Raw genomic sequence first — 23,800 nt, 5'->3', positions numbered from 1 at the left:
GAATGCCAGGGAGTCTCTGTGGCAGACCCAAAGGACAGAGGACGGCAAATGGAGTCTATGAATAATTCCCCTGTTGACAGATTGCTATTGTCAAAGCCTAAGAGTCTTGGCTAGTGCCCTCAGGAACAAACCTCGGGCTGATCAGAGATGCCCTGGGGGATGTGCCCCCCCATCATTTGCATTCCAGAAGATAGGGGTCTACCACATTGAACCTATAAGCTGAGTATCTCTGCTCTAAGGACATTGTTAGACAATTGTAAGAAGGGGATGCAGAGAGACCAGAGGGAGAGAGAGCCAGAGGGGGAGAGGGAGAGGAGGGAGGGAGGGAGAGAGAGACAAAGAGAGAGAGAGAGAGAGAGAGAGAGAGAGAGAGAGAAAGAGAGAGAGAGAGAGAGAGAGAGAGAGAGAGAGAGAAATTGACAATAGCCCAGAAACAGACATTCATATTAAATATTCTTCTCCTCTAGTAATTTAGTTTTGGGGAACCAAAGAGGCTTGCTTCAAATTGAGTGCGTTTCTGTGCTCCCTCCCTCCCTGCCAAATAGGTTTCCTCTTTCTCTCTCAGACAGGAGGTGTCTAAGGCACCCTCATGGGCAGTTGGGGTGGTGAAAAATATTTAAACACCTCTAAACTGTCTCTCAGGACTCGAAGATTGAAGGGTAGTGAATGCAGAGATAATTATTCCCAGTTTCAAGTCCCCTTCATTGTTAATAATCTGCTCCCCCTACACTGGCTCAAGAACTGGCTTTTTAGAAAGACTGCTCTGTGGCCCTGACACACCATTTATACAGCTAGATAATGGGGGAACCAGGCTCAGGTAGGAAGTGGAGCCGCCAGCGACAAGCCGTGGCTGAGTGGGCTTGTCCTCGTCAGTGCCCGGCTTTTGCCGAGGAAGGTGGCAGGCAGAGGCTGCCAGCTTCTGGGTGCCATCACCAGTCGCTTTCTCCTTGTTGCCCCGTCCCTTCCCTTCCTCCTCATTCCCTCAGATGCCAAGGACTTACTTGAGCTGTCGGGGTTCACAGTCCACGCCTGGCAGCAGGAGCCTGGCGGCCTGTCGGACGTCGTCACTGTCCATAGAGAAGCTGCGTCTGTGACTAGCGTGAGCCACAGCTACCCGGATCCATTCCATCAGAGGGGGCAGCACGAGGAAGGGCCTGGAGGGGACAGGAGGTGGAAATGGGCCGTTAGCGCTGGCATTTCTAAGTCCGGATACAAGGCTCTCCAGCAGCTGTCCCCTAGTCACCCTGGTGGGCAGTGACAGCCCAGGGGCCAGGTGGCTGGCTCATTTCTCAGCCTCCAGTTCCCCTGTGGCCTGAAACTCCATTTCCTGGGGTCCCCGTGGGCCTCAGGTACGGGAGCAGAATACAGATGCAGGCTAGCGGCAAGGCTGTGGATTCTGAAAAGATCTTTTTCCTTGTGTTGCTCTGACAGAATCCACTCCTTCCCCTCCCTCCTCCTGCCTCTTCACTGGTTTCCCAGCTGCTTCCTCAGCCCTTATACCTTTCCCTGGAAACACAGGCAGCTTGCCTCTGGCCTTGGGGCTCCCTCCCTCCCTGCCAAATAGGTTTCCTCTTTCTCTCTCCACTGACTCTCATCAGCTTCTCACCTTGCTCTGATTCCTTCCCAGGGCCCATCTCCCTGCTTTCTCCTGGTTGCATGAGCTCTCTGAGCTCAGATCCATCCGCTCACAGGCATAATTTGTGAGTGATAAAGCATCTAACATCGTCTCTATGACACACACATTCTCACACGTGTGTGTATGTATCTATCCATCCATCTACCTATTCATCTATGTATCCATCTACATATTTATCTCTCTCTCTGTCTATCTAGCTGTCTGTCTGTCTGTCTATCTATCTATCTATCTATACCATGGAGAGCACTCTAGATTTAAAATGGGAAGGACTGGATTCAAATCCCAACACTGCCACATCCTCCCTGTGTGACTTTGGTTGAGTCAGGTAATAGAGGTGTTGGACAAGATGGACTCTGAGGTCTGGCTAGAGCTCTATGATCCTATGGTTCTGAATTCTATTACCTCCCTGGGCCTCAGTTTTCTCATCTGTAAAATGAGGGTGTTGGATTCAATGGTTTCTAAGATCCCTTTAGGTCCAACCCCCCAAATTATATACAAGGACTTGCCTGAGGTCACATGGCTGGTAAATATCCACCTTATGTGGGTTTTTTTGGGGGGGATGAGGCCAGTGTTTATGTGTTATGGACGTATGACACAGTGGATTATATGGACATATGACACATAAGAGGCGATGTGGATTAGCAGATAGAGTCCCAAAGGTCTGGGTCCAAAGCTTATCTCTGTTATGACTGGATGTGTGACCTTACACATGTGGCTTAACCTCTCGGAGTCCTGGAAAACTCTCAGTGAGTCTTGGACTAGCCACAGTCTTAATCAACAGAGTATAATGAAATCTTAGATTGAGAGCTGGAGGGAACCTATACCAAGGGTGGGGAGCCTGAGGTCTCAAGGCCACATGTGGCCCTCTAGGTCCTCAAGTGCAGCCCTTTGCCTGAATCCAAACTCCACAGAACAAATCCCATTAATAAAAATATTTGTTCTATAAAAAAAAACTTGGACTCAGTCAAAAGGCTACACCAAGGACCTGGGTTCCCTACCCGTGCTATTAGGCCATCTGGTCCAATGTCTCCATTTTACAGATGAGGAAACTGAGGTCCAGAAAAGTTTTTTTTTAATTTTGTGATTTGTGACTTGCAAAGAGAGTGAACAGGGGTTCAAACTCAGACCCTTAGACTCTACATCCCATGCCTTTTCCACTGTACCATGAGCTGATATGATGGGAGTTTCCTACGTGGATGAAACACCTGCGTCTGGGCCAAAGGTACCATGCTGGGGACCAGCACTCTGCTTTGGGGGTGGGGAGTTGAGGCACTGCTCCTCTCTACTCCCTGGAGTACCTAGGCTGATAAATTGTAGGTCTCTGAAGCTTACCTGGCCACACTAAATAGCTGATGCGGGCCTTCAAAAGACAATGTTCTAAGAAGGCCAGAGCAGGTCCAAGCCCAGCAGACATTACCATTATAAAACAAAGTGCCAGTCAGTCTCATTCTTCCTTTCATCTCTCCTTTCATGGATTTTTCTCCTTTCCTTTCTAATTTCTCAAGGCAGGAACAAAAGGTGCCTTTGCTAATGTGACCCAACGTGGTTGGTGCTCATCTACATGGGGGACATCCCCCAGCCCCAAAGAACAGGAGGGAGGGAGGCTACAACCTGGCATCTCATTTCTTCTCAGCCCCAGGCTAGCCCTTGTTCTAGCTTGATGCCTCATTATTTGGGCCAGGAGGGCAAGGTGGGAGCTTAATGGCATCTATTAGAATTTCTGCACACTGCACTGAATTCCGGCAGAGTCAAGCCCCTGGTGGCAGGAAGGGGAAGGGAGGGCTGGCAGGGCACCTGGAGGACCAGGAACGGTAGATGAGGTAGATGAGACCAGGAATGTAGATGAGCCCTGCAGTGATTGGGGAAGGGGAAAGCCCTCTACCAGGGTCACAGGATTGCATGTGTTGAGTTGAAGGGACATCATGAGCCATTTATACCAGCCCTCTCTCTTTACAGACAGGGAAACTGAGGCCCAAGGACCCCAGAGCTGGAATTTGACTTTAGGTTAAATCAAAGAGGGCCATTTAATCCAAGCCCAGAGGGAGGGGATCAGGAGCAATGGGTAGAGATTACAGAGAGGTAAACTTAGGTTCAGAGGCCAGACAAACCTGCTAAGGATGAGAAGAGACTGTGTGGCCAATTGTTGTATGTTCTAATGGGGGTTCTCGGAACTCAGAGCATCCTGAAAGTCAGATCCAAGCTTCTGACCTATACCAAACTGGTTAAATTCATTTGATTTCACAGCCACGCATTAATGTCATCCTAGGTATGAGGTATTGGGATGTGAAGACTGGCATGGAACAGTGCTTGCCCTCAAGGGGCTTCTCTTCTACTTACTCATCTGGTGTTGTGGACAGAGCAGACAGGGTTCAGAAGCCCCAGATTCAAATCCAGACTCAGGCTCTTACTAGCTGTGGCAAGTCATGTAGCCTGACAACCTCAGTTTCCTCATCTGTAAAATGGGGATAATAAAGCACCTATCTCCCAGGATTACTGCAAAGATTGAATGAGTTAACATATGTAAATACCTTTGGAAACCTTAAAGTACTATATAAAGGCTAGCTATTATTGTCGCTATTATTAGTTACCTCTACAAACCTGCCTTGCCCATGTTATTATTACCCAGAAGCCAAATTCCATGAATCTTTTTTTGTCCCTAGCCCTGATTTTCCTGGGTCTCAGTCAACCCATCCTCTTGGTCCTACTGACCCAACCCTATCTTACTTGAAAACCTTGACTTTTTATTCCAATTGGGCTGGCTTCCTGCTTAATGCCCCCTGAAACATCCCTACCCCTGCTATTCCTAGAGCTGAGAATGCCACCCCTCCCCCCTTCTATGTCTCTCCTGCTCAGCTCAACTTTGACCTAATCCACGTTATCATTCTACTGCATTTCATATTATGGCCTGGACTGACTTATCTCTGTTCCTCAATACACCACACCTGGCTGCCTTTAATAACAAAGAATACATTGCCAACTTATACAGCAGAGATGCTGGCAGTCAGGAAAGGCAGAGATTGCCTCAGCCTGGAGTTATCACCTCTCCCAGAGACATCATATACACACAATAAACACTTATTGATTGGAAACTGCATTGAGTCTGGCTGGTTCAGGTCAGCAGGACCTAGGACTGCTCTCAAGTCAACACCTTTTGTGTAATAACAGGCCTGGCTCTTGTCCCAACATGCCATCAGGCTACACACACATACACACACACACAAACACAAACACACACACATGAACATACACATGTGCATGCATGCGCTTAGCTCTATCTCAGGTCCTGAGATCAATCTAGCACCTTGATAGATGAGGATAGAGTACCGAATCCCCATCATTACATTCACCTGTTTAACTCATGTAACTTATGATCTGTCTGGTGGGAAGGTGGGGGGAAGGGGGAGAAGAAGAGAAGAGGGGAGGTGCTGTTTAATCTCTAGGTCCTGCCTTTCCTAAGGCTGGCCTCTCTCATTACTACCTGAGGCCCTGGATGGAGATATTTCTCTTAGAAATCAAGTCCTCTCTTCTCTTTTCTTCTCTTTCCCCTCCTGCTCTTCCTTCTTTTCTCCCCTCTCCACTCCATCTTCTCTCTCTCTGTCTCTCTGTCTCTGTCTCTGTCCGTCTCTCTGTCTCTGTCTGTCTCTCTGTCTCTGTCTGTCTCTCTGTCTCTGTCTCTGTCTCTCTCTCTGTCTCTCTGTCTCTCTCTCTCTGTCTCTCTCTGTCTCTGTCTTTCTGTCTCTGTCTCTGTCTCTCTCTCTCTGTCTCTCTCTCTCTCTGTCTCTCTCTCTCTCTCACACACACACACACACACACACACACGCACACGCGCGCACACACACACACACACACACACACACACGCACACACACACAGACAGATCTTACTCTGACCTGCCCCCTCGGTATCAAATCCCAAACCTCCCACCCCTCCCTCTCAGCAGCTGTTTTTCATGTACAGTGCTGGGCTACAAACCCCTCTGCATTGCTTGGATCACACAGCCCGTGTCTGATGAGTCCAGGGGAAAAGTAAAACCAGACAGTGTGCACAGGGTCATTCACCTCTACCAAGGCAGACACCGAATACTCAGATATGGGATCTTGAACCCCTCGTTTCCAGCATCCTCCCAGCTTCTCTGTGGAATAACAAGCTGTTTCTTCTCCCTTTGATGTCACTTTATTATTTCTATCACTTCTGCCTCAATGAACCTTTGAGTTCATTAACTCCTTTGCTGATTCTCTTTTTTTGAAAAAAAAAAAAAGATACATTCACACACATACAGAGAAACAAATTTTCTTTTTATTTCCTTTCCTTTTTTTAGGAGCTGGAGGGGAAAGCAGGTATGGTATAAAAGTGAGGAGATTCTTTCAGCTACATAATCTAGTAAGCCTGTCTATCACACAACCAACCAATTGATCAATCAACAAGCATTTATTAAGCACCTACTGTGTACCAGGTTTTGTGCTAAGCACTGGTTAGGTAAAGAGAAAATGGAATCACACTCCCCTCAAAGAGCTTGCCTTCTAATGGCAAAGACAACAGATGAATGTCTAAATATGTGCACACTGTATACAGAATGAGAGGTCTCATAGGAGTGGATATACATCTGGACTTGAAGCAGGAAGACCCAGGGTGATTATAGGATCATAGCTTTAGAATTTAGAGGGACCTTAGAAACGATGGTGTCTAACTCCTGCACTTTACAGATAAGGAAACTGAGGCTTTGTGACTTGACCAGGATCACACAGCTAATCCCATCTGAGGTGGAACTTTAACTTGTCTCCCTCAAGTCTAACACTCCCCTGTACCATCCTTCCTTGGACACAGCTGCTTTTGTGACCCTGGGCAAATCACTTAACCTCGGTGACACAGGCAATGTTCTATGACCAGAAGTTGCAGAGAAGGGGCAAATCTGCCTTGGTAGAGGGACTTTCCTCATCTGAGAGTTCCTTCCCATTGAAAACTGAGGTCCAATCTCTAACCCCATTTTAACAAAATGAATACAAGGTAGGTTGGAGCAACTGGGAGGACCAGGAAAGGACTCCTGCAGAAGGCAAAATTGGAGACAAGACTCCAAACTCCAAACAGTGGAGGTGAGGAGGGAGAGTATTCCAGGCATGGGGAACAGACAGAGAAAAGGCATTTCCCCCTCCCCTATCTAGTTTCCTGTAAGGACACTGCTCCACGTCTCTCCTACTTTGCTCCGAGGGCCACGGTGGTGGCTGGAGCTTGGGGGATGTCTGAGAAGGAGAATACCTCCCGTTTCTCCACTGTTTTCACATTTGCAAACCAGTGCCTTCATAAAATCCCCATGAAGTCAGTCAGCATAGGCAGCAGGCAGCATGGAATGGATCACAGCAAGGACCACCAGGTTGGGCATCCCACTGATTTGGGGACTTATTTCGGGGGCGACCTTGTGCAGATAACTTCAAGTCCCTGCACCCCAGTTTTTCATCTGTAAAATGATTGGTGAATTCCTAGGTTCCCTCTTAAACTTACAGGCTTCCACAAGTGACTATGATATCCTCAGAATGGGAGGCCCCTCCAAGGATGCAGACCCATCTGTGCCTGCTGCTCTAGGGTAACTCTTGTTCACGTCATCCCATAAACTGGACTCAGAAAGTCCGTTTAATGTTTAGGACAGTTGGATAGAACAGTGGGTCTAGAGTCAGGAAGGCATGGGTTCAAATCTGGCCTCAGACATTTCCTAGCTGTGTGACCCTGGGTAAGTCACTTAATTTCCATCTGCCTTAGTTTCCTCACCTGTGATATGGGCATAAGAACAGGATGTACCTCTCAGGGTTATTATGAGGACTGTCATTTTGATGATGATGATCTTCCTCTCTCCTGACATTTTGAGGATACCAACCTGTCATCCTTTGTCCTTGTCAATGTGCCTAGGCCATCCACTCTTCTTATCATGCATTTCCCTATGTTACAGATGAAGAAACCAAGGCACAGAGAGATTAAGTGACTTCCCTAAAGTCACACAGTTAGTAAAGTAATAAAGTTGGGGCCCAAAGTCTCTCTTGCCTCTATGGCATAGCAGTTAAAGTACTGGACTTAGACTCAGGAAGGCCTGAGTTCTAATTCTACTTCAAGACAGCTGGGTGACCCTGGGCAAGTCACTTTATCTCTCTAAGCTTTGGTTTCATCTGTAAAATCAGAGAGTTGACCTCTAATGCCCTTTCCAACTGTAAATCTATGACACTTTGATCCTGACTCCACATCATGTATTCTTTTCACCTACCATGTTGGCTACTAGAGGCCAAATCTGTTGAGTGAAGCTATAAACCCTGCCCCCTAGTGTTTACAAATCCACTCATTTTTCAAAAAGCACTTCGATAAATATTGTGAGACATATAGAACCTTTGCCTCAGTCTCTGAAAACCTTGGGTTAGATGTCCAAGACTGATAGCATTAAGTTAAAGGTCACACGCTGTTTAGTGACTTTGCTAATATGTTTCCAGACTGGTTTCCACAATGGTTGGAACAATTGAGGGTTCCATCATGGGATATTGGCGTCCCATGGCCCTGATAGACAACATTTAGTATTTTGTCTTTCATCCTTATCTTTGCTTTGGTCCAGAGGCATAAAATTCCCCAAGTAGCCAAATGCCATCGGGAAATGTTTAACAAAATAAATAAATGCAATGTAGATAATGCGTTTAATTTGTGGTTTCCTAAGTTGATATGCCCCAGGAAGGGATCATTTCTAGTCTTTTGATACCACTGCTCTGGTCTATTCTGTCCATTTGAAGGTAGCTGAAATTGGGCTCTGGATTGGTGAATTTGTGAAGGCTCAAAATTAATCCATCTCTTTTTGGAGTGTAAAACTTTGCCACTCTTTTTGGGTGGCAAAGAATTGAAATTGAGGTGATGCCCATCAATTGCGGAATGACTGAACAAGTTGTGGTATATGAATGTAATGGAATACTATTGTATTCTAAGAAATGATGAGCAAGCAGACTTCAGAAAAACCTGGAAAGACTTCTATGAACTGATGGTGAATGAAGTGAACAGAACCAGGAGAACATTGCACACAGTAATAGCCACTGGTGATGACTAATTTTGGAAGATTTAGCTCTTCTCAGCAATACAATGATCCAAGACAATCCTAAAAGACTCATGATGGAAAATGCTATCCTCATTCAGAGAAAGAACTATGGAGTCCGGGTGTAGATTGAAGCATACTATTTTTTTCTCTCTCTCTTTTTGCTTTCTCATATCTTTCCCTTTGTTCCAATTCTACTTTTATGACATGACTAAGATGGAAATATGTTTAATATGATTGTACATGTATAGCCTATATCAGATTGCTTGCTGTCTCGGGGAGGGGGGATGGAAGGGAGGCAAAAAAGAATTTGGAACTCAAAATCTCAAAAAAATGAATGTTGAAAACTAAAAAAGAGGTTAAAAAATACCACAGTACTCTAAATGTGGAGACAAGCAGAACCAGCTTCCAGTCCTAAGCCAGTCCTGCATGGGGCTGATTTCCTGTGTACAATCTCAACTCTCACATCAGGGTTGGCAATTTGGGGTGATCAGAAAGTGAAGGAATAGATTCCCTTGTGTCTCTTCATATGTGAGTGCAAACCACAAGGGATGGGTATGTTGTTGTTCAGTTATTTTTCATTTGTGTATGACTATGTGATCCCATTTGGGTTTTCTTGGCAAAGATACTGGAGTGGTTTGTCATTTCCTTCTTGGAAAAGATACTGGGGTGGTTTGTCATTTCCTTCTCCAGCTAATCTTACATGTGAGGAAACTGAAGCCAACAGAGTGAAGTGACTTGCCCAGGGTCACACATCTAGTAAGTGTCTGTGAGTCTGTAAGTGTCTGAGACCAGATTTGAACTCAGGAAGAGGAATCTTCCTGACTCCAGGCTTGTCACTCAATGTATTATGGTGCCATCTAGCTATGCTAGTCATAAATGCCATAGGTAGGGGTGGCCAGGTAGCACAGCGAGTAAGAGCACCGGCTCCAGTGTCAGGATGACCTGGAGATCGAATCCCGGACTCAGACACTTAGCACCCACTCAGAAACACCTGGCCATGTAACCTTGAGCAAGTTACTTAACCCTAATTGCTTAGGGACAGCCAGATGGCTCAGCGAGTAAGAGCACTGGCTCCAGTGTTGGGATGACCTGGAGATTGAATCCCGGGCTCAGACACTCAGCACCACACGCAGAAATAACTGGCCATGTAACCTTGAGCAAGTTACTTAACCCCGATTGCTTAAAAAAAATAAAATAAATGCCATAGGTAGAGAGGAGTAACTGCACCTTCAGGTTCTGATCCATATGGGGAGTGGTTTCATAGCAAGAGTGATGGGTCTGGAGTCCAAGTATCTGGGTTCAAATACTGGCTCTGTCATTCCAAGGTAGTGGAGAGGGCACTGAATTTGGATACAGGAAGACCTCTATTCCAATCAAGTCTCTGATCCATATTATGATATGGGCAACCCACTTCTCCACTCCATGCCTTAGTTTCTTCTGTAAAATGAAGGAGTTGATTGAGATGGCTTCTAAGGTCTCATTCAGCTCTGAATCTATGATCCTTTGGTCTATCTGGGACTCAGTTTCCTTATCTATGACATGAGACAATGGGACTAGATAGCCTCCAAGAACTGTTCTAGCTCTAAATTATTATACTATGAAACTCTGCCCTCACTATATTTGTGATCTAGGATAAGTCACTTAACCTCCTGGAGCCTCAGTTTCCTCATCTGTAAAATGAGGGCATTAAACTAGATGTCCAAGGTGTTCAATAAAGACTTACTGGAGTGAATGAATTGAATCATGCCACTGTTTTCTAGACTTTTCCTTATTTCCACTGTTTGCTCTGGATCCTTTCCAGGTTGGAGAGAGGGAATTAGAAGGTCAACAGCAGTTTGAGCAGTGCGCTAATTCCAGGGAAATAGGTAGTGGCAGAAAAGAGGATAAATTGATAGGAGAAAATGTGTAGCGCTGGTTTCCATAGCAATACCCACTGTAATTACGTGACATCTGCATGCAAATAGAACTCAGGGATGGAGGAATTCACTGCAGGCAGGGCAGGACCACAGCAATACCTGGGCCATCTGGAAACCTCTGGTAATGAGCTTTGATTGATAGCTTTCTGCATTCCAGAGGGTCGAGTGTCTCAAGCACTCTTCCCTCTCTGTCTTTTCCAAATATGTAAGCATTTTGGATGGAAATACACAAATACGTCAATGGTGCTATGACCCTAATGATGCAGGCATTCCTTCCTGTGATGGAGACTGCAGCCTATTCTGGTGACTCTAATTCATGTCCTTCTGTAGTTTTTGGGAGGTGGGGAACAGCTCTAGAACTGTAAGGGACTTCAGAGGCCATGTAGTCCAGCTCCTTCATTTTACAGAGCAGTAAACTCAGATTTGGAAACATGAAATGTATGCTCAAAGACACACTGGTAGTAAGTATCAGAAGTGGGATTTGAACTCAGGTCCTCAGATTCCAGGGTTAGCGCTCCAAAGACTTCCTCAGTAGCTCTGGATATCACCAAGACACTGGAGCTGTCCATGGTACCCAAAGTTCTCACCATTTGAACAGGCATTTTTTTGCTCATATATTTCTTTGAAGGCAGCCTTCATTTTGCCATTGTAATTCCTAGTTTATAAGGCCTTCCAGCCATTTCATGCCCAACATATTCTCCTTCCATTACCCTCTGGGTGATACTCATTTTTAATTTTTTTTCTCAGACTGCAGTATTTTATACTGCCATCTAACTTTGGTCAAAAGAGGACCTTTGTTTCAGGTGGACATCTGGGGTCATTAAAAGAACTTTACAATATCCCAAAGAAGTCCTACTTCCTTTTGTCCTTCTGTTCAGTTGTGGGTCAATTCACTGTCCACTTGATGTGCCTGGCCAGTTGAACCCATCCAGCTGCTTATGACAATCTGGACAATAGGCTTTCTTAATCTACTTGTTTTTCCCAGTTGGATAGTCAGGTGACCTTTTCTGAGGGGCTATAAATCTCATCCAGGAGAATCTATAATGTTCCAGGGTTTGACGGGATCAACACAAATCTTTTTAAAATGCAAATCCTCTTATCTACTTAAATAAAGGATGCAGAACATCATCTAGTCGTTTATTGATGACTCAGGGGCAGCAGTAGAACTGTCCCTGAGTGGTCTTCCATTCACTACCTGTGTAACCTTGGGGGATAAGGTGGGGTGGATCAGGTTCCTTTTAGTTCCAAATCTATGATCTCATGAGAGAGAGAGAGGGAGGGGTTGACTCCTACTCATCAGAAAACTCCAAATGGAGCTTAGAAGTTATGGAGGAGATTCCTGCCCAGGTGCTGGTTAGTCTAAGTGGCCCCTTTTGCTCTGGACCTTATAGTCCTAATTTATTGCTTCTACTCTCCTCTGGGTTTGAGAATCAGTTAGCTGTTAGAAGTGTATCTAAAACAAGAGAAAATAGGCCTAAATGAGGACCTGAGAAGATCCTACTATATAAAAAGTATGTGGGCTTTGGTGCATAGATTTCATAGGATCATAGTTTTAGAGCTAGCAGGGACCTCAGAGACCACCTAGGCAAACATCTCATTTTACAGAAAAGGAAACTGAGGTACAGAGAATTTAAATGACTTGTCCAAAGTCACACTGGTAGTTGTTATTGTTGTGCTAAAAGAAGCAAGACAAGAGACCCCCGAGAATAAAATTTGGAAATGGATTTACTTTTTCCGCGGAACTGTCTGGGGTTAGGCCCAAATCTAACAGTGAGTCTGCAAGGACAATGTGCCAGCTTTTAAAGGCTAATCCCACAGCCAAAGGTGAGGGGATGCGTAAGCTAAGACTAAAATCAGTGATTGGACAGCGTGTATTTGAAATTCCTGCGTGCTCTAATTTACCCTAGGCTAAAATTCCTGCTCAGAGATCCCATTGGGGAGGGGTTAGGGAACCCAGAATGGGCTGAGATCCTGTCAGGGAGAGGGCAGGGAAGAATGGGGTCATGCACAACATTATGAGAGGTAAGATTTGAACCCCAGTCCTCTGACTCCAGTTTCAGAGCTTTTTCTCACTGTATTTTTGCTGTTTATTTTGGTTGCTCAAAAGCCTTTCTCCATTTTCTCTCACCATGTTTTTGCTTTGTTCTGGACAGGATAATATGAATAACTCCCATTCCATAGTGCTTTAAGGCTCACAAATTGCTTTCCTCAGAATAATTTCAAGATTGTACAACTATTACTGTCTCATTTTCTGATGAGGAAACTGAGCCTCGAAGGATTGAAATGACTTCCCCATGATTACACAGTTAGTAAAAAGTTAGGATTGGAACCCAAGTCCTGGGACAGCAAATCTAACCCCAGGTCCACTATGCTTTGTCTCCTTCTCAAATTTTTGGGAGAGAGCTAAGTTCCAGCTGAATGATGTGTGATTGTGTTCACACACACACACACACACACACACACACACACACACGTGCGTGTGCTCCTCAAAATAGGATGAGCAAATTCCCAGGATGTCCAATCATCAGGCAGGGCTTCCAGGTTGCTGGTTGCTCCCTTAAATTCTAATCTAGTCTTACAAACATTTATTAAACATCTACTGTATGCAAGGCACACACACAATAACAGTGCAGTAAATAAAAGAAATAAGCCTTTGTGGCAAGAAAACTTGGGTTCAAACCCTGCTCTGACACATAATGAATAAATGACCCTAGGCAAGTCATTTACTTTCTTAGCAGTCCTAGCACTATATAAGTGACTGAGGATTTGATTCATCTGGATCGGCGGAGGGAGATTCCACACTGGGAGTCCCCATCTCATATAACTACAGTTCCAGTTAACAAACAGAGTAGAAGAGCATCATGCTAGCTGTTAGGGCACAAAAAGTGAACAGAGGATATTCCCTGCCCTCAATGAGCTGTCATTCTACCGTAAGCAGAAACAAATAGCTTCACATATATGTGTGTGTATATATACACACACATATATATAGCTATACACACACACATATATATACAAATGTCTATATCTATATATACAAATGTTTATGTATATATATGCATGTGTGTATGTATACATACATACACACATTTTATGTATATATATATATGTATAAATTTGATGAGGGAGAGCGCTAATAACTAAGGGGATCGGGAAAGACTTCCCTTAGGAGGTGAACTGAATTGTAAAGGATGCTCGGGATCCAAAGGAGCCTAGGTAGGGAGGAATTATATTCTAGACATGGAGTAAAAGCCTGGAGGTGGGAGATGACGTGCCAGGTTCAAGGAAGAGAAGACTATGTGGGGAACATAAAAGGGGAAAACTTTCAATAAAGCCTGGAAATCACAGCCCCTCTGCCTCCCCAGACTAAAATTTCCTTCTCTGGTACCCACTTAAATGAACTGCATTCCCCATTAGAATGTAAGTTGCCTGAGAGAAGGCACCATCTCACTTTTTTATATGTATCCCCCAGAGTTTAACACAGTGCCTGGCCCACTGTAGAAGCTTAATACACATTTACTCTTCCAATCTTTCCTTAATTTATTCAGTCATTCATGCAAATATTTACTGAGCAACTACTCTGTGCTTGGTCCTGATAGAAATACAAAGATAAACATTATTCAGTCCCTGTCCCTAAGGACCAATAACCAAAAAGGGGGAATAAGTCACATGCCAGGATAGTTCAAATAACAAACAGAATATGAAAAGGAACTAAGAGAAGGGATGGAAAAATTGCAATGATAATTCGGAGGAGAAAGCAATCACCTCTGGCTGGGGGAGGGGCGGGACCCTGAGTGGGAAATCAAGGAAGACTTCAAGGGGAAGGTAGCATTTGAACTGGATATTTCCTCTAACCCCTGGAGAATCACTTCATGAAGATGTCTAGAAAGCAGAGGGACTTGTCTGGGTTGGGTTAGACCACTTCCCCTCCCCCAGTGCTTGGTACGGTGCTCTGCATACAGTTGGTCCCAAATAAAGGTTTGCTCGTCTGAATCTGCCTACCCTGAACATTTTGTTGCCAACCACATTTTCCTCCTAACATTGTTCCTGTGAGATAATAATATCTCCCGGTGATAACATTAAATATAAAATTATGTGCCACAAAATACCTATCACTTTTTGGGAGCCATTTAAGATATTAAAATTGGTTTGGTTTTGTTCATTTGCCTCTAAAATTTCCCTGCTTACCCTTTATCCTGGGGGTGAAGGCGGTGCAGACCCTCAGAGATCAGTATTTAGGGATTTGATCTGTGCATTTCTAGATTTGAAGCATTGTATCTGAGATTAAGAGCCTTGCAGTCAGCTACTCCAACCCTCTCTTTTCCATATGAAGAAAGAATTTTAAAAGTCTGCCAAAGGTCACACAGCCAGTAAGTCACAAAGCCTAGACATCAACCAGTTCTCTGACTGTAAAGATTTATATAGCACACTTTCTCCTGAGCCATGTTTCTTCTCCAAATTCTTAGGTTTCTGAAGACATTTCCTTACAACCGTCTTGGAAACAGGAAGATAGCAGAAGTATTGTTTTCCCCATTTTACACATAAGGAAACTGAGGCTCAGAAGGGATGCCATAGTAAAGGTTAGTGCTAGAATCACAGGATTTAAAGCTGGTAAGGGCTTTGGAGATTATCCAATCCAATTCTTTCGTTTTTGCCGATGAAGAAATTGAGACCCAGAGAAAGGAAAGTCTATATGTTCAGGGTCACAGGGAGTTACTGGCAAAACTGGATTCCAGCCTAATTACCAAGGTGTTGGTAAATGTCCAAGCTATCACTTGAATCCTAAGCTCTTCTGACCTTGAATCCTTGGTTAAACACACCCTAGCCTCACTATCATCTGTCCTCTCTATTCCAAGATCAACAGCATCTTTACCCTCCAAAAGACAAAACACGACTGAACTATCCACGTGGACTGATTGTCAAAAAACCAAGAAGGGCTTACGGTGATTAAGTCACAGAATCAGATTTATGCCCCAGAGAAACCTAGAAGATCATCTCTTCTAACCCCTTCATTTTACAGATAAGGAAACTGAGGCTCAAAGGAATCGATCTATGGAATTCAATTCAATAAACATTTATTAAACACCCACTATGCTCCAGGCATTGTTCTAAGCACACAGTAAGGGATAGAGCTAGATCATAGGATTTAGAATGGACGAAACTTTGGGGATCATCTAATCCAACCCCCTCATTTTACAGATGAAGAAACTGGGGTCCAGAGAGGGGAAGAATATTGCCCAATGTCACAGAGATAGTAAGTGACAAAGTTGGCAATGGAAATTGGCTCTTCAAAAAGCAAAGGATCTGGAGTCAGAGGACCTGAGTTAAATCCCACCTTTAACAATATCTGTATGACCTTGGGAAAAGAACTTAACCTTTCTGGCCCTTAGTTTCCTCATCTGTAAAATGAGGGGGTTGGACTAGATGATCTCTCAGGTCCATCCCAGTCTGTGAACTCCATACCCATTTCCCATTCTAAGGCAACACATTGCCACCCTGACATGTGACTTGGACAAAACTGGCTACAAGAGGGGGACCTTTTTTTGCATCCATTGAACACTGGAAGTGCTTTGCAGGAAAGGATGAGTCTCTTTACCCTGAAAATGAAGACCTTCTTTCCAATGAGAACATCAAGGTCTCTAGGGGATGGTTACATAAGCCAATGGAACAAAGACAAGAGCTGCTGCAAGGACTTGGTAATTGCTGAGTGGTAATTTCTGCTAATGTCAGCATCGGAGTGAGTAAGGGTACATGAAAATGGCGGTCATCGTCTCTATTGTCAACGATGCTTAAAGAGGTTCCTTGGAGGGTTGAGGGGTAGAGTGGGCAGGGAGGCCAAAGAAGAAAGGCAGCTAGGAGAGGGGACAGCAACCAACCTTGTTGGACACAGAGGAGCTGTGTTTGGAATTCTTCTATGCCAGTAAAAAGAGGGGAGGGGGGACTCTGGGCAAGTCATCACCCCTCTGTGCATCTCAGTTTTCTCACCTGTAAAATGAGGGAGGTGAGCTAGATAGCCACTTAGGCCCTTTCCCATCTCTAAATCTATGGTCTTATGACATGCATGTGTGACCTTGAAGCCTTCAGGGCCTCCGTTTCCTCATCTGTAAAATGAGGGGAATGGACTAGGTGACCTCTCTTTGGGAATAATCACCAGTTTGGTGACACTTAGGGACCTCTTCTCAGAATTATGTTTTTAAATGAAGAAAATGTTAAATTTCAGTTCAATATTAGTGAAAGTAAAGATATTTTCCTATCTAAATTCACAGACCTCCTGAAATCTACCTACAGGAAATTGATTGTAGATAGTAGGGGGTCTGTTGACCCCCATTTAGAACTGTCAATCTAGGCCAATCCAGAATTGAATAGGATAATGCTCTATAATATCCCTGAGCAGAGAACTGCCAGTGCTTCTGTTTCAATCAACCAGTCAATGAATATTTATTAAATGCCTGCTGTATGCCAGGCATTCAGAGACAAAAATAGTCTTCAATATATTTACATTCTACTTAGGGGCTGGAATTTGAACCCAGGTCTCCTGGTGGCCAAGTCTAGAATTCCACTGTCTGCTGATTGGGGGCAGGAACTTGGAAATATAATGGGAAGATAATTAAAATGACTAGACGAAAGGTGAACTCTGCCTCTTCGAAGTAACCAGATTGAAAGGAGGGCTTGACAACGATATGCCAATGGGTCTCTGGAGACTATGATTCCAGCACATAAATTATGCATGGGAGGTTAGAAGTGAGAGAGTCAGCTGCTGCCAGGGAACTCTGATTTTAGCCACAGCCATAGAAAAGAGAGGGCAGAGATCTCCAGAAAAATAGCTACTGGAAAAAATGCCTAAAGAGGGAAGGGGGGTAGGCACCTGATTCTCCTTCCAAAAGGATCACTACAGACACATGAGAAAAACAAAGGATTGGACAGGGCTTCCAGGGTCATCTAATCTCCACTTGAAACACTACCCAAAGGACAATACAGTTTTCCATCCAGTTTTCAGACATCGTGGTATTTGTGTTGATGGCACATTGAATTTGCGATTAGGAAAACCTGGGTTTATTGAAATCCAACTCCTGACATTTACTAGGTATGTGATCCAGGGCAAGTCAAAAACTTCTCCATGCCTTGGTTTCCTAATCTGTAAAATGGGGTTAATGATACTTGTATTACCAGGCTGAGAACCATTAAGACATGGTGGATAGAGAGATTTCCAGGAAGACTGGCCTGAAATCTGACCTCTTAACAGACTTAATGTATGACCCTGGGCAGGTCTCTTAAAGCCTCTGTGACTCAGTTTGCTAATCTGTAAAGTGGGTATAATAGCACTTGAATTACCAGCATGATGGGAAGAGAGAGGACTTGCAAGATCTGTGTTTCAGTCCAGTCTTCGACACATACTGGCTTTGTCATGGAACCATGCTCTGAGAACAGGGCACCAACAATATTCTCCCTGGCTGTCCACCATGCTTGGAATTCTCTCCCTCTTCATTGCTGCCTCCTGGATTCCCTGGATTACTCAGCCCAAATCCTATTTCCGCAGGAAGTCTGTCCCAGTCACAGACTGTACCTTGTCTAAGCTTATCAACTCAGGGCCTGGAAGTGTGTCCTGTGCACAATAGTTACTCAATAAATGTCTGTGATACTTAATTTGTTGAATGGAGAAGTCATTAGATCCATTTAAAAAAAATCATTGAACTAGGAAAATGGGCATTGATTGAATTCATTATATGACTGCTGTTCTCCCGACTGCTAGGCAAGCACTTTGTTAAACCTCAGTGTGTTACTGAAGAGTGAATTGTGCCAGGATCATCTGTCTCATCTCCCCTCCCTTCCCCATTTTACAGATAAGAAGACTGAGGCTCATTTTAAAAAGGACTTGTCGATTCTGTCCCTGAGTTTGGACTTTCAATTGCCAAAGAGGAACACAAATTGCTGGAAATACTAAATTGCTTCTTTAAGGAGAGCTGAAGTAAGAATAGCTAGCATTCATAGAACACTCTAATGACTGCCAAGTGAAATAATAATTAATAATAATAAGTAACACTTACATAGCTCTTACCAGGTACCAGGTGCTATGCTAAGGGCTGTACAATCATTATGTCACTTGAACCTCACAATAGCCATGAGAGGTAGGTAAAATTCCCATTTTACAGTTGAGGAAACTGAGGAAGACAATGGGTAAGTGACTTGCCCAGGGCTATACAGCTAGTAAGTGTCCGAGGCTGGATTTGAACTCCAGTTTTCCTGAGTCTAGATCCTGCACTCTGTGCACTGTAGGGTCCCCTAGTGTTGATAATGTGATCTGCCTAAGTTCTTGTAGCTTGTCACTGGCAGAATCAGGCATCAGGACCCAGATACCCTCACTTCCAGACCACTGTTATTTCCATCACACTAACCTACCTAAACTTTGATGACTCTAAAGAATTCCTGACTCTGAAAGAAAAAAATGGAGATAATAGCCCTGCATAGGAGAGGCAGTATGGTACAATGGCCATGGATTGGTGGTCAGGGGACCAGGATTCAAATCCTGAAAGGCCTTGGGTAATCATCTAACCTCTCTAGATATCTGTAAGATGAGGTGGTTGGACTTTATGACCTCTAGAAGGCACATTGCCTGGCTCATAGTAAGCATTTAATAATTGCTTATTCACTGACTGATGGTTTTAGTCAAATAAGAAGCATTTATTAGGTACTTTCAATGGGCCAAGTACTGAGCTAAGAGCTGGTTATACAAAGTAAAGTGACCACATGTGATTCCAGTCTTGGATACATCAGGATGAAGATACCAAAGAACATGGACAAGTAGCTGGTACGAGAGAATGCTGGATGAATGAATCTCAGAAGAATCTGCCAAATTGCATTAGCACCATGGCAAGCAAACAAATCTCCCACCAGCATGGAAAATGGCAGGGACAGACTCACTGTGTTCATGCCCCTTCTGGCGCAGGTGAGTGCTGAGAATTACCAGGTTAACCCAGGCAAACTAGGGGATGGGGAAGCAGTGTTCCATAAGGATAAGATACCATTCTAGGGATCAGGAAAGTATTCAGTAACCAATCCCAAGATCAACGCTAGGGCCCACTGGATCTAGCCTTGCAAAAGCAAAGTGCTACAAGTTCAGAGTCAGAAGTAGTCATATATCTTTATAGAGCTGCCTTAGGAAAACAGTTTGAAGGAAATAGCACCAATCTTCCCAATAGTCAGGATTGTATCATTTTTCTGGTCCTCTGTTGGTCAATAGCGCCATTGAACTGTAATCAGGAAAGCCATGAGCCAGGACAAGATGGTCCACCATAATGGGCCCATGGAGAATGGGAAATATATGGTAGGAAAGATGTTAACAGACAAGGGAAGATGAAATGTCCAACTGATGTGAGCCAACTCCTGCATCATCATAGTAATTATAATAATAGCTAGCATTCAGATAACACTCTTAAGGTTTACAAAGCTATACATGTTATCTCACTTGATCAGAGCCAGAATCATTCTGGGTAAGTTGACTCAATTATGTGCCTAGGTATATCATGTAGAATGAATTCCATTTATTTGATTGTGGGAAATAGTACCAACCAGCCACCTCAGGACCTACGGTGTGGAGACATCTATTGGACTATACCCTTGTATATGAATTATGAAAGGTAAAGTAGTATGCGATTAGAAAAAGCAAAACAAGACCCAGAAGTCAACTCTGTCTCTTCATCTCCCCCTGTTTACTTCCTCACTAGCCTCCAGAGACAAAGTTAATTGATTCAGCCCTGAACTTGGCCTAGCTGAGGTCAGACACTGAACAAAAGGTGTTTATGGAGTTTTTGCAGGTTGCGTTGTGTGTTGGAATTGTGTCATCCAAAGACAACCAGAGATGCTGGGCTCCATTTTGGATGGCAGGCATGAAACATTGCCTAGAGTGCCCATTCCTCTAAGGGCTAGGACCTTTGGCAAGTTACTACTCCTCTCTGGGCTCAGTTTTCTTACTTACAAAATGAGAGCATTGGACTGGAGTAGGAGTCCTTAACGGTTTTTTGTTATGGATCCTTGGGGCAGTCTGTTTAAACCAAGGTCCTCTCCTCAGAATCATTTTTTAAAAAATCTTAGTTGAAGGAAATACTAAAAGTTAGTGACAATAAATTGCCCCCCCCCCATTCAAGTTTAAAGACCTCTTGAAATTTTAACCCCAGGTTAAAAATTTCTGGATGTATTGACCTAGAAGGTCCATTAGAGTTCTATAATCTACCGTGTTTCCCCAATAATAAGACACGGTCTTATTATTTTTTTTTGGACAGAAAAATACCAGAGGGCTTATTTTCAGGGGAGGGCTTATTTTAATGAACATTGACAGCAATTTTAATAAACAGGTAAATGTGAACAAAAAAATGTACCTTTATTCAATAAGCAAATCACTGGGGAAGAACAGGATGACACGCTCACTGCTGTAGCTCTGATTGGATGCAGCTTGGAGCGGCGTGCATTTCACGGGGGGGGGGGGGGGGCATGAAGGGGGGACCGTAATGTAGCATGTAGGGGAGGGGGTCACCTTCACTACAGTAGCAATCTCAATAGGGCTTATTTTCGGGGGAGGGCTTATTTTAGAGGAATCTTACACAGTAAGGGGAGGGCTTATTTTTGGGATAGGTCTTATTATTGGGGAAACACGGTATGTTCTATGGTCCCTCCCACCTTTGACATTTTATAGTGCAAGACTTTAGAACAGGGAATGTCAGGGCTGGGAGGGAGCTTAGAATAGGGAATGTCAGGGCTAGAAGGCAGTCACAGAACCACTAAAGGAGAAGTGGAAGCATCCAGTCCAACACATCTGTGAAAGGAATCTCTCCTATAACACACAGGACATGTGGTCATGCAGTGTCTGCTCGAAGAGGGAGGTGAGAGGGAAGCCAGCCCTCTGCCAGGTCACTTCTGGATAACTCTAGATCCTGACCTCCAGCCTAAATCAAGCTTTTTTTCAGCTTCTACCCCTTCCCTTTGGTTCTGCCCTCTGGGGCCAACCAGGTCTAATCCTTTGTCCTCAGGACAGTCCAGGGGACAGAACGCCCCTTACCCAGAGCAATAGTGGGTATGTTTTAAATCCAGCTTGATAAGTTAGATCCTGGAAGGCATCAGCTCAGCCTGGAGACACTGTCTAGCAGCCGGGTTAGCAAATTTACTGCCTGGGCTGTTTTCCATGGTCTGTGAAACCCAGAGGTCTGTTGGCAGCTGCCAATATCATTATTTCTGAAAGGATTTTTAAAGAGTGGAAACTTGGCAGCTGGACTGGGTGGTTAAAAGCAGCCTGAATTTGGAGGGAGCGGCTGCTAGCTTCTGTTTCTCTGAACACCCCCTTCCACTCTGTGTCTGATGTCTTGTGTCTCAGGTCCGTGGCCTTGGGGAGGGAAAAGTGAAAGGGCCTATCAAACAGGTGGCTTCTGAGAAGACGCTTTGGGGCAGAGCTCAGGGCTTAATAAACCTCCTGGTGCTATAGAAATTTGAGCTGCTGTTATCAGGAAGGCATCCTCCTGCACCAGAACTAAGACAGGAGGGGAACCAGGCAGGGTGGTGATGCATAGCTGTCACTGGAGTCCAAGTCAGAAAGCTGGCTCTGACTCTGGCCTTGTGACACGCCAGCAGGGTGACCTTGGGTGAGTCACTTAGGGGTTTCTCAGTCATAGGATGAAGAGAGCTATAGATTTAGAACTGGAAGGGGCCTCAGAGGCCACTAAGGCCAACTACACTTTACAGAGGAGGAAACTAAGGCTCAGGTCAAAGGATCATAGATTTAGAGCTGGAGGGGGCCTCAGGGTCCAGCTCTCTCATTTTTTGAATGAGGAAACCAAGGCACAAAGGGTTAAGTGACTTGCCAAGGGTCATACAGCTAGGGTCAGAGACAGAATTTGAACCCAAGTCCTTGACTCCAAAGGATAGCTAGGGGGCTCCATAGTGCCTAGTGTGAGGAAGACTCATCTTCCTGAGTTCAAATCCAGCCTCAGACACTTATTAGCTGTGTGACCCTGGGCAAGTCACTTCACTCTGTTTGCCTCAGTTTCCCCTTCTGTAAATGAGCTGGAGAAGGAAATGGCAAGTCACTCCAGTATCTCTGCCAAGAAAACCCCAAATGGGGTCATGAAGAGTCAGACATGACTGAAAATGGCTGACTCCAAACTTGCTTTTTCTGTGTGAACAAGTTGACTTTCCTTTGGCTTCATCCAGGATCCTGGAGGGGCAGGGGGATCCATACTTTCTCCCTTGGATGACTAATACCATCTCTATGTATTGCCTCAGGGGCCTTCTCTGGTCTTCCCTAACTGTGAGCTCACCCCCAATATCCCTTTTTCCACTATGAAGGCAGCTTTGCTGTAAAGCTGAGATACAACGTGTGGACAGAACCAGATTATAATGTAATTGGGGACTATTTAACAAAATAAAAATACAGTAAAACATAGAAAATATCGGTATATTGTTTTCTAAGTCGATACATTCCCACAGGGATCTTTATATATCGTTTAGTGGGGCATGTTTCTATTTGAATTAGACAGCAATGATAACACCAGAGTACTATCATATTGCCAGAAATCTCCTTGGGGCAGGGCTGGGGGTTTTTCCTTCCCTGGCAGAGCATCCCCCCTCCCCGTGGCTCCTGCAACCCTTGGGCTTTGATTTCAGACCCTCTCTGCCCCATCTCATTAACTATTTCCCTGCTACCATGCTTGCCTTTTTCCCTGTCCCATCCTCCCTGGTACTGTGACCTTCAGGAGGCTGGGTGCCAGACTCTCTGGAGCCCCTTTCTTGTGATACTCATGTCCAGGCTATCTCCTCTTCTCTCCCCCAGCTGTTCTTGCACCAGACTTTATGGCTATTGTTCAGAAAATGAAGATCAGACCTCTCTACTTCACAAGACTTGTTGGGAAGACCAGATGAGGAGATATATGTGGAAACACTTTGTAAACTTGAGACCAGTGCAGATGTCAGGAGCTGTTACTGGATTGTATTGTTATTACAAGGTAAGTTAAAAATTTCTGGAAACCCTGTGCAGCTTTTTTCCCAGGACCATTAATGAACTTAGAAGCGTCTTCATCCCTGATCTGCTGAAGGAATTTAGCTTCTTAGATCTAGAGGTGGGAGGGACCTTGGAAGCCCATGGTCCAACCCCATCATTTTACAGATGAAGAAACTGAGGCCAGGAAGGTTCAGTGAGAGGAGAGAGAGAGA

General features: G+C 44.5%; 1 protein-coding gene across 1 annotated transcript in view; it reads right to left on the bottom strand.

Annotated features, from left to right (window-relative positions):
* The window catches only part of ABTB3 (ankyrin repeat and BTB domain containing 3), a 312,820-nt gene that overhangs the window by 65,058 nt on the left and 223,962 nt on the right, over positions 1 to 23,800 (bottom strand). The window contains exon 3 of the mRNA XM_069082162.1: positions 1,002 to 1,281. Coding sequence (XP_068938263.1) covers positions 1,002 to 1,281 — 280 coding nt within the window. The remainder of the gene's footprint in view (positions 1 to 1,001; positions 1,282 to 23,800) is intronic.

Source organism: Petaurus breviceps, unplaced genomic scaffold (assembly GCF_028583685.1).
Source record: "Petaurus breviceps papuanus isolate PSGF00001 unplaced genomic scaffold, PetGlider_PUasm1.0 156, whole genome shotgun sequence".
Classification (NCBI taxonomy): Eukaryota; Metazoa; Chordata; class Mammalia; order Diprotodontia; family Petauridae; genus Petaurus; species Petaurus breviceps.
The sequence above is the reverse complement of the archived record's forward strand: the minus strand, read 5'-3'. Positions and strand labels throughout refer to the sequence as shown.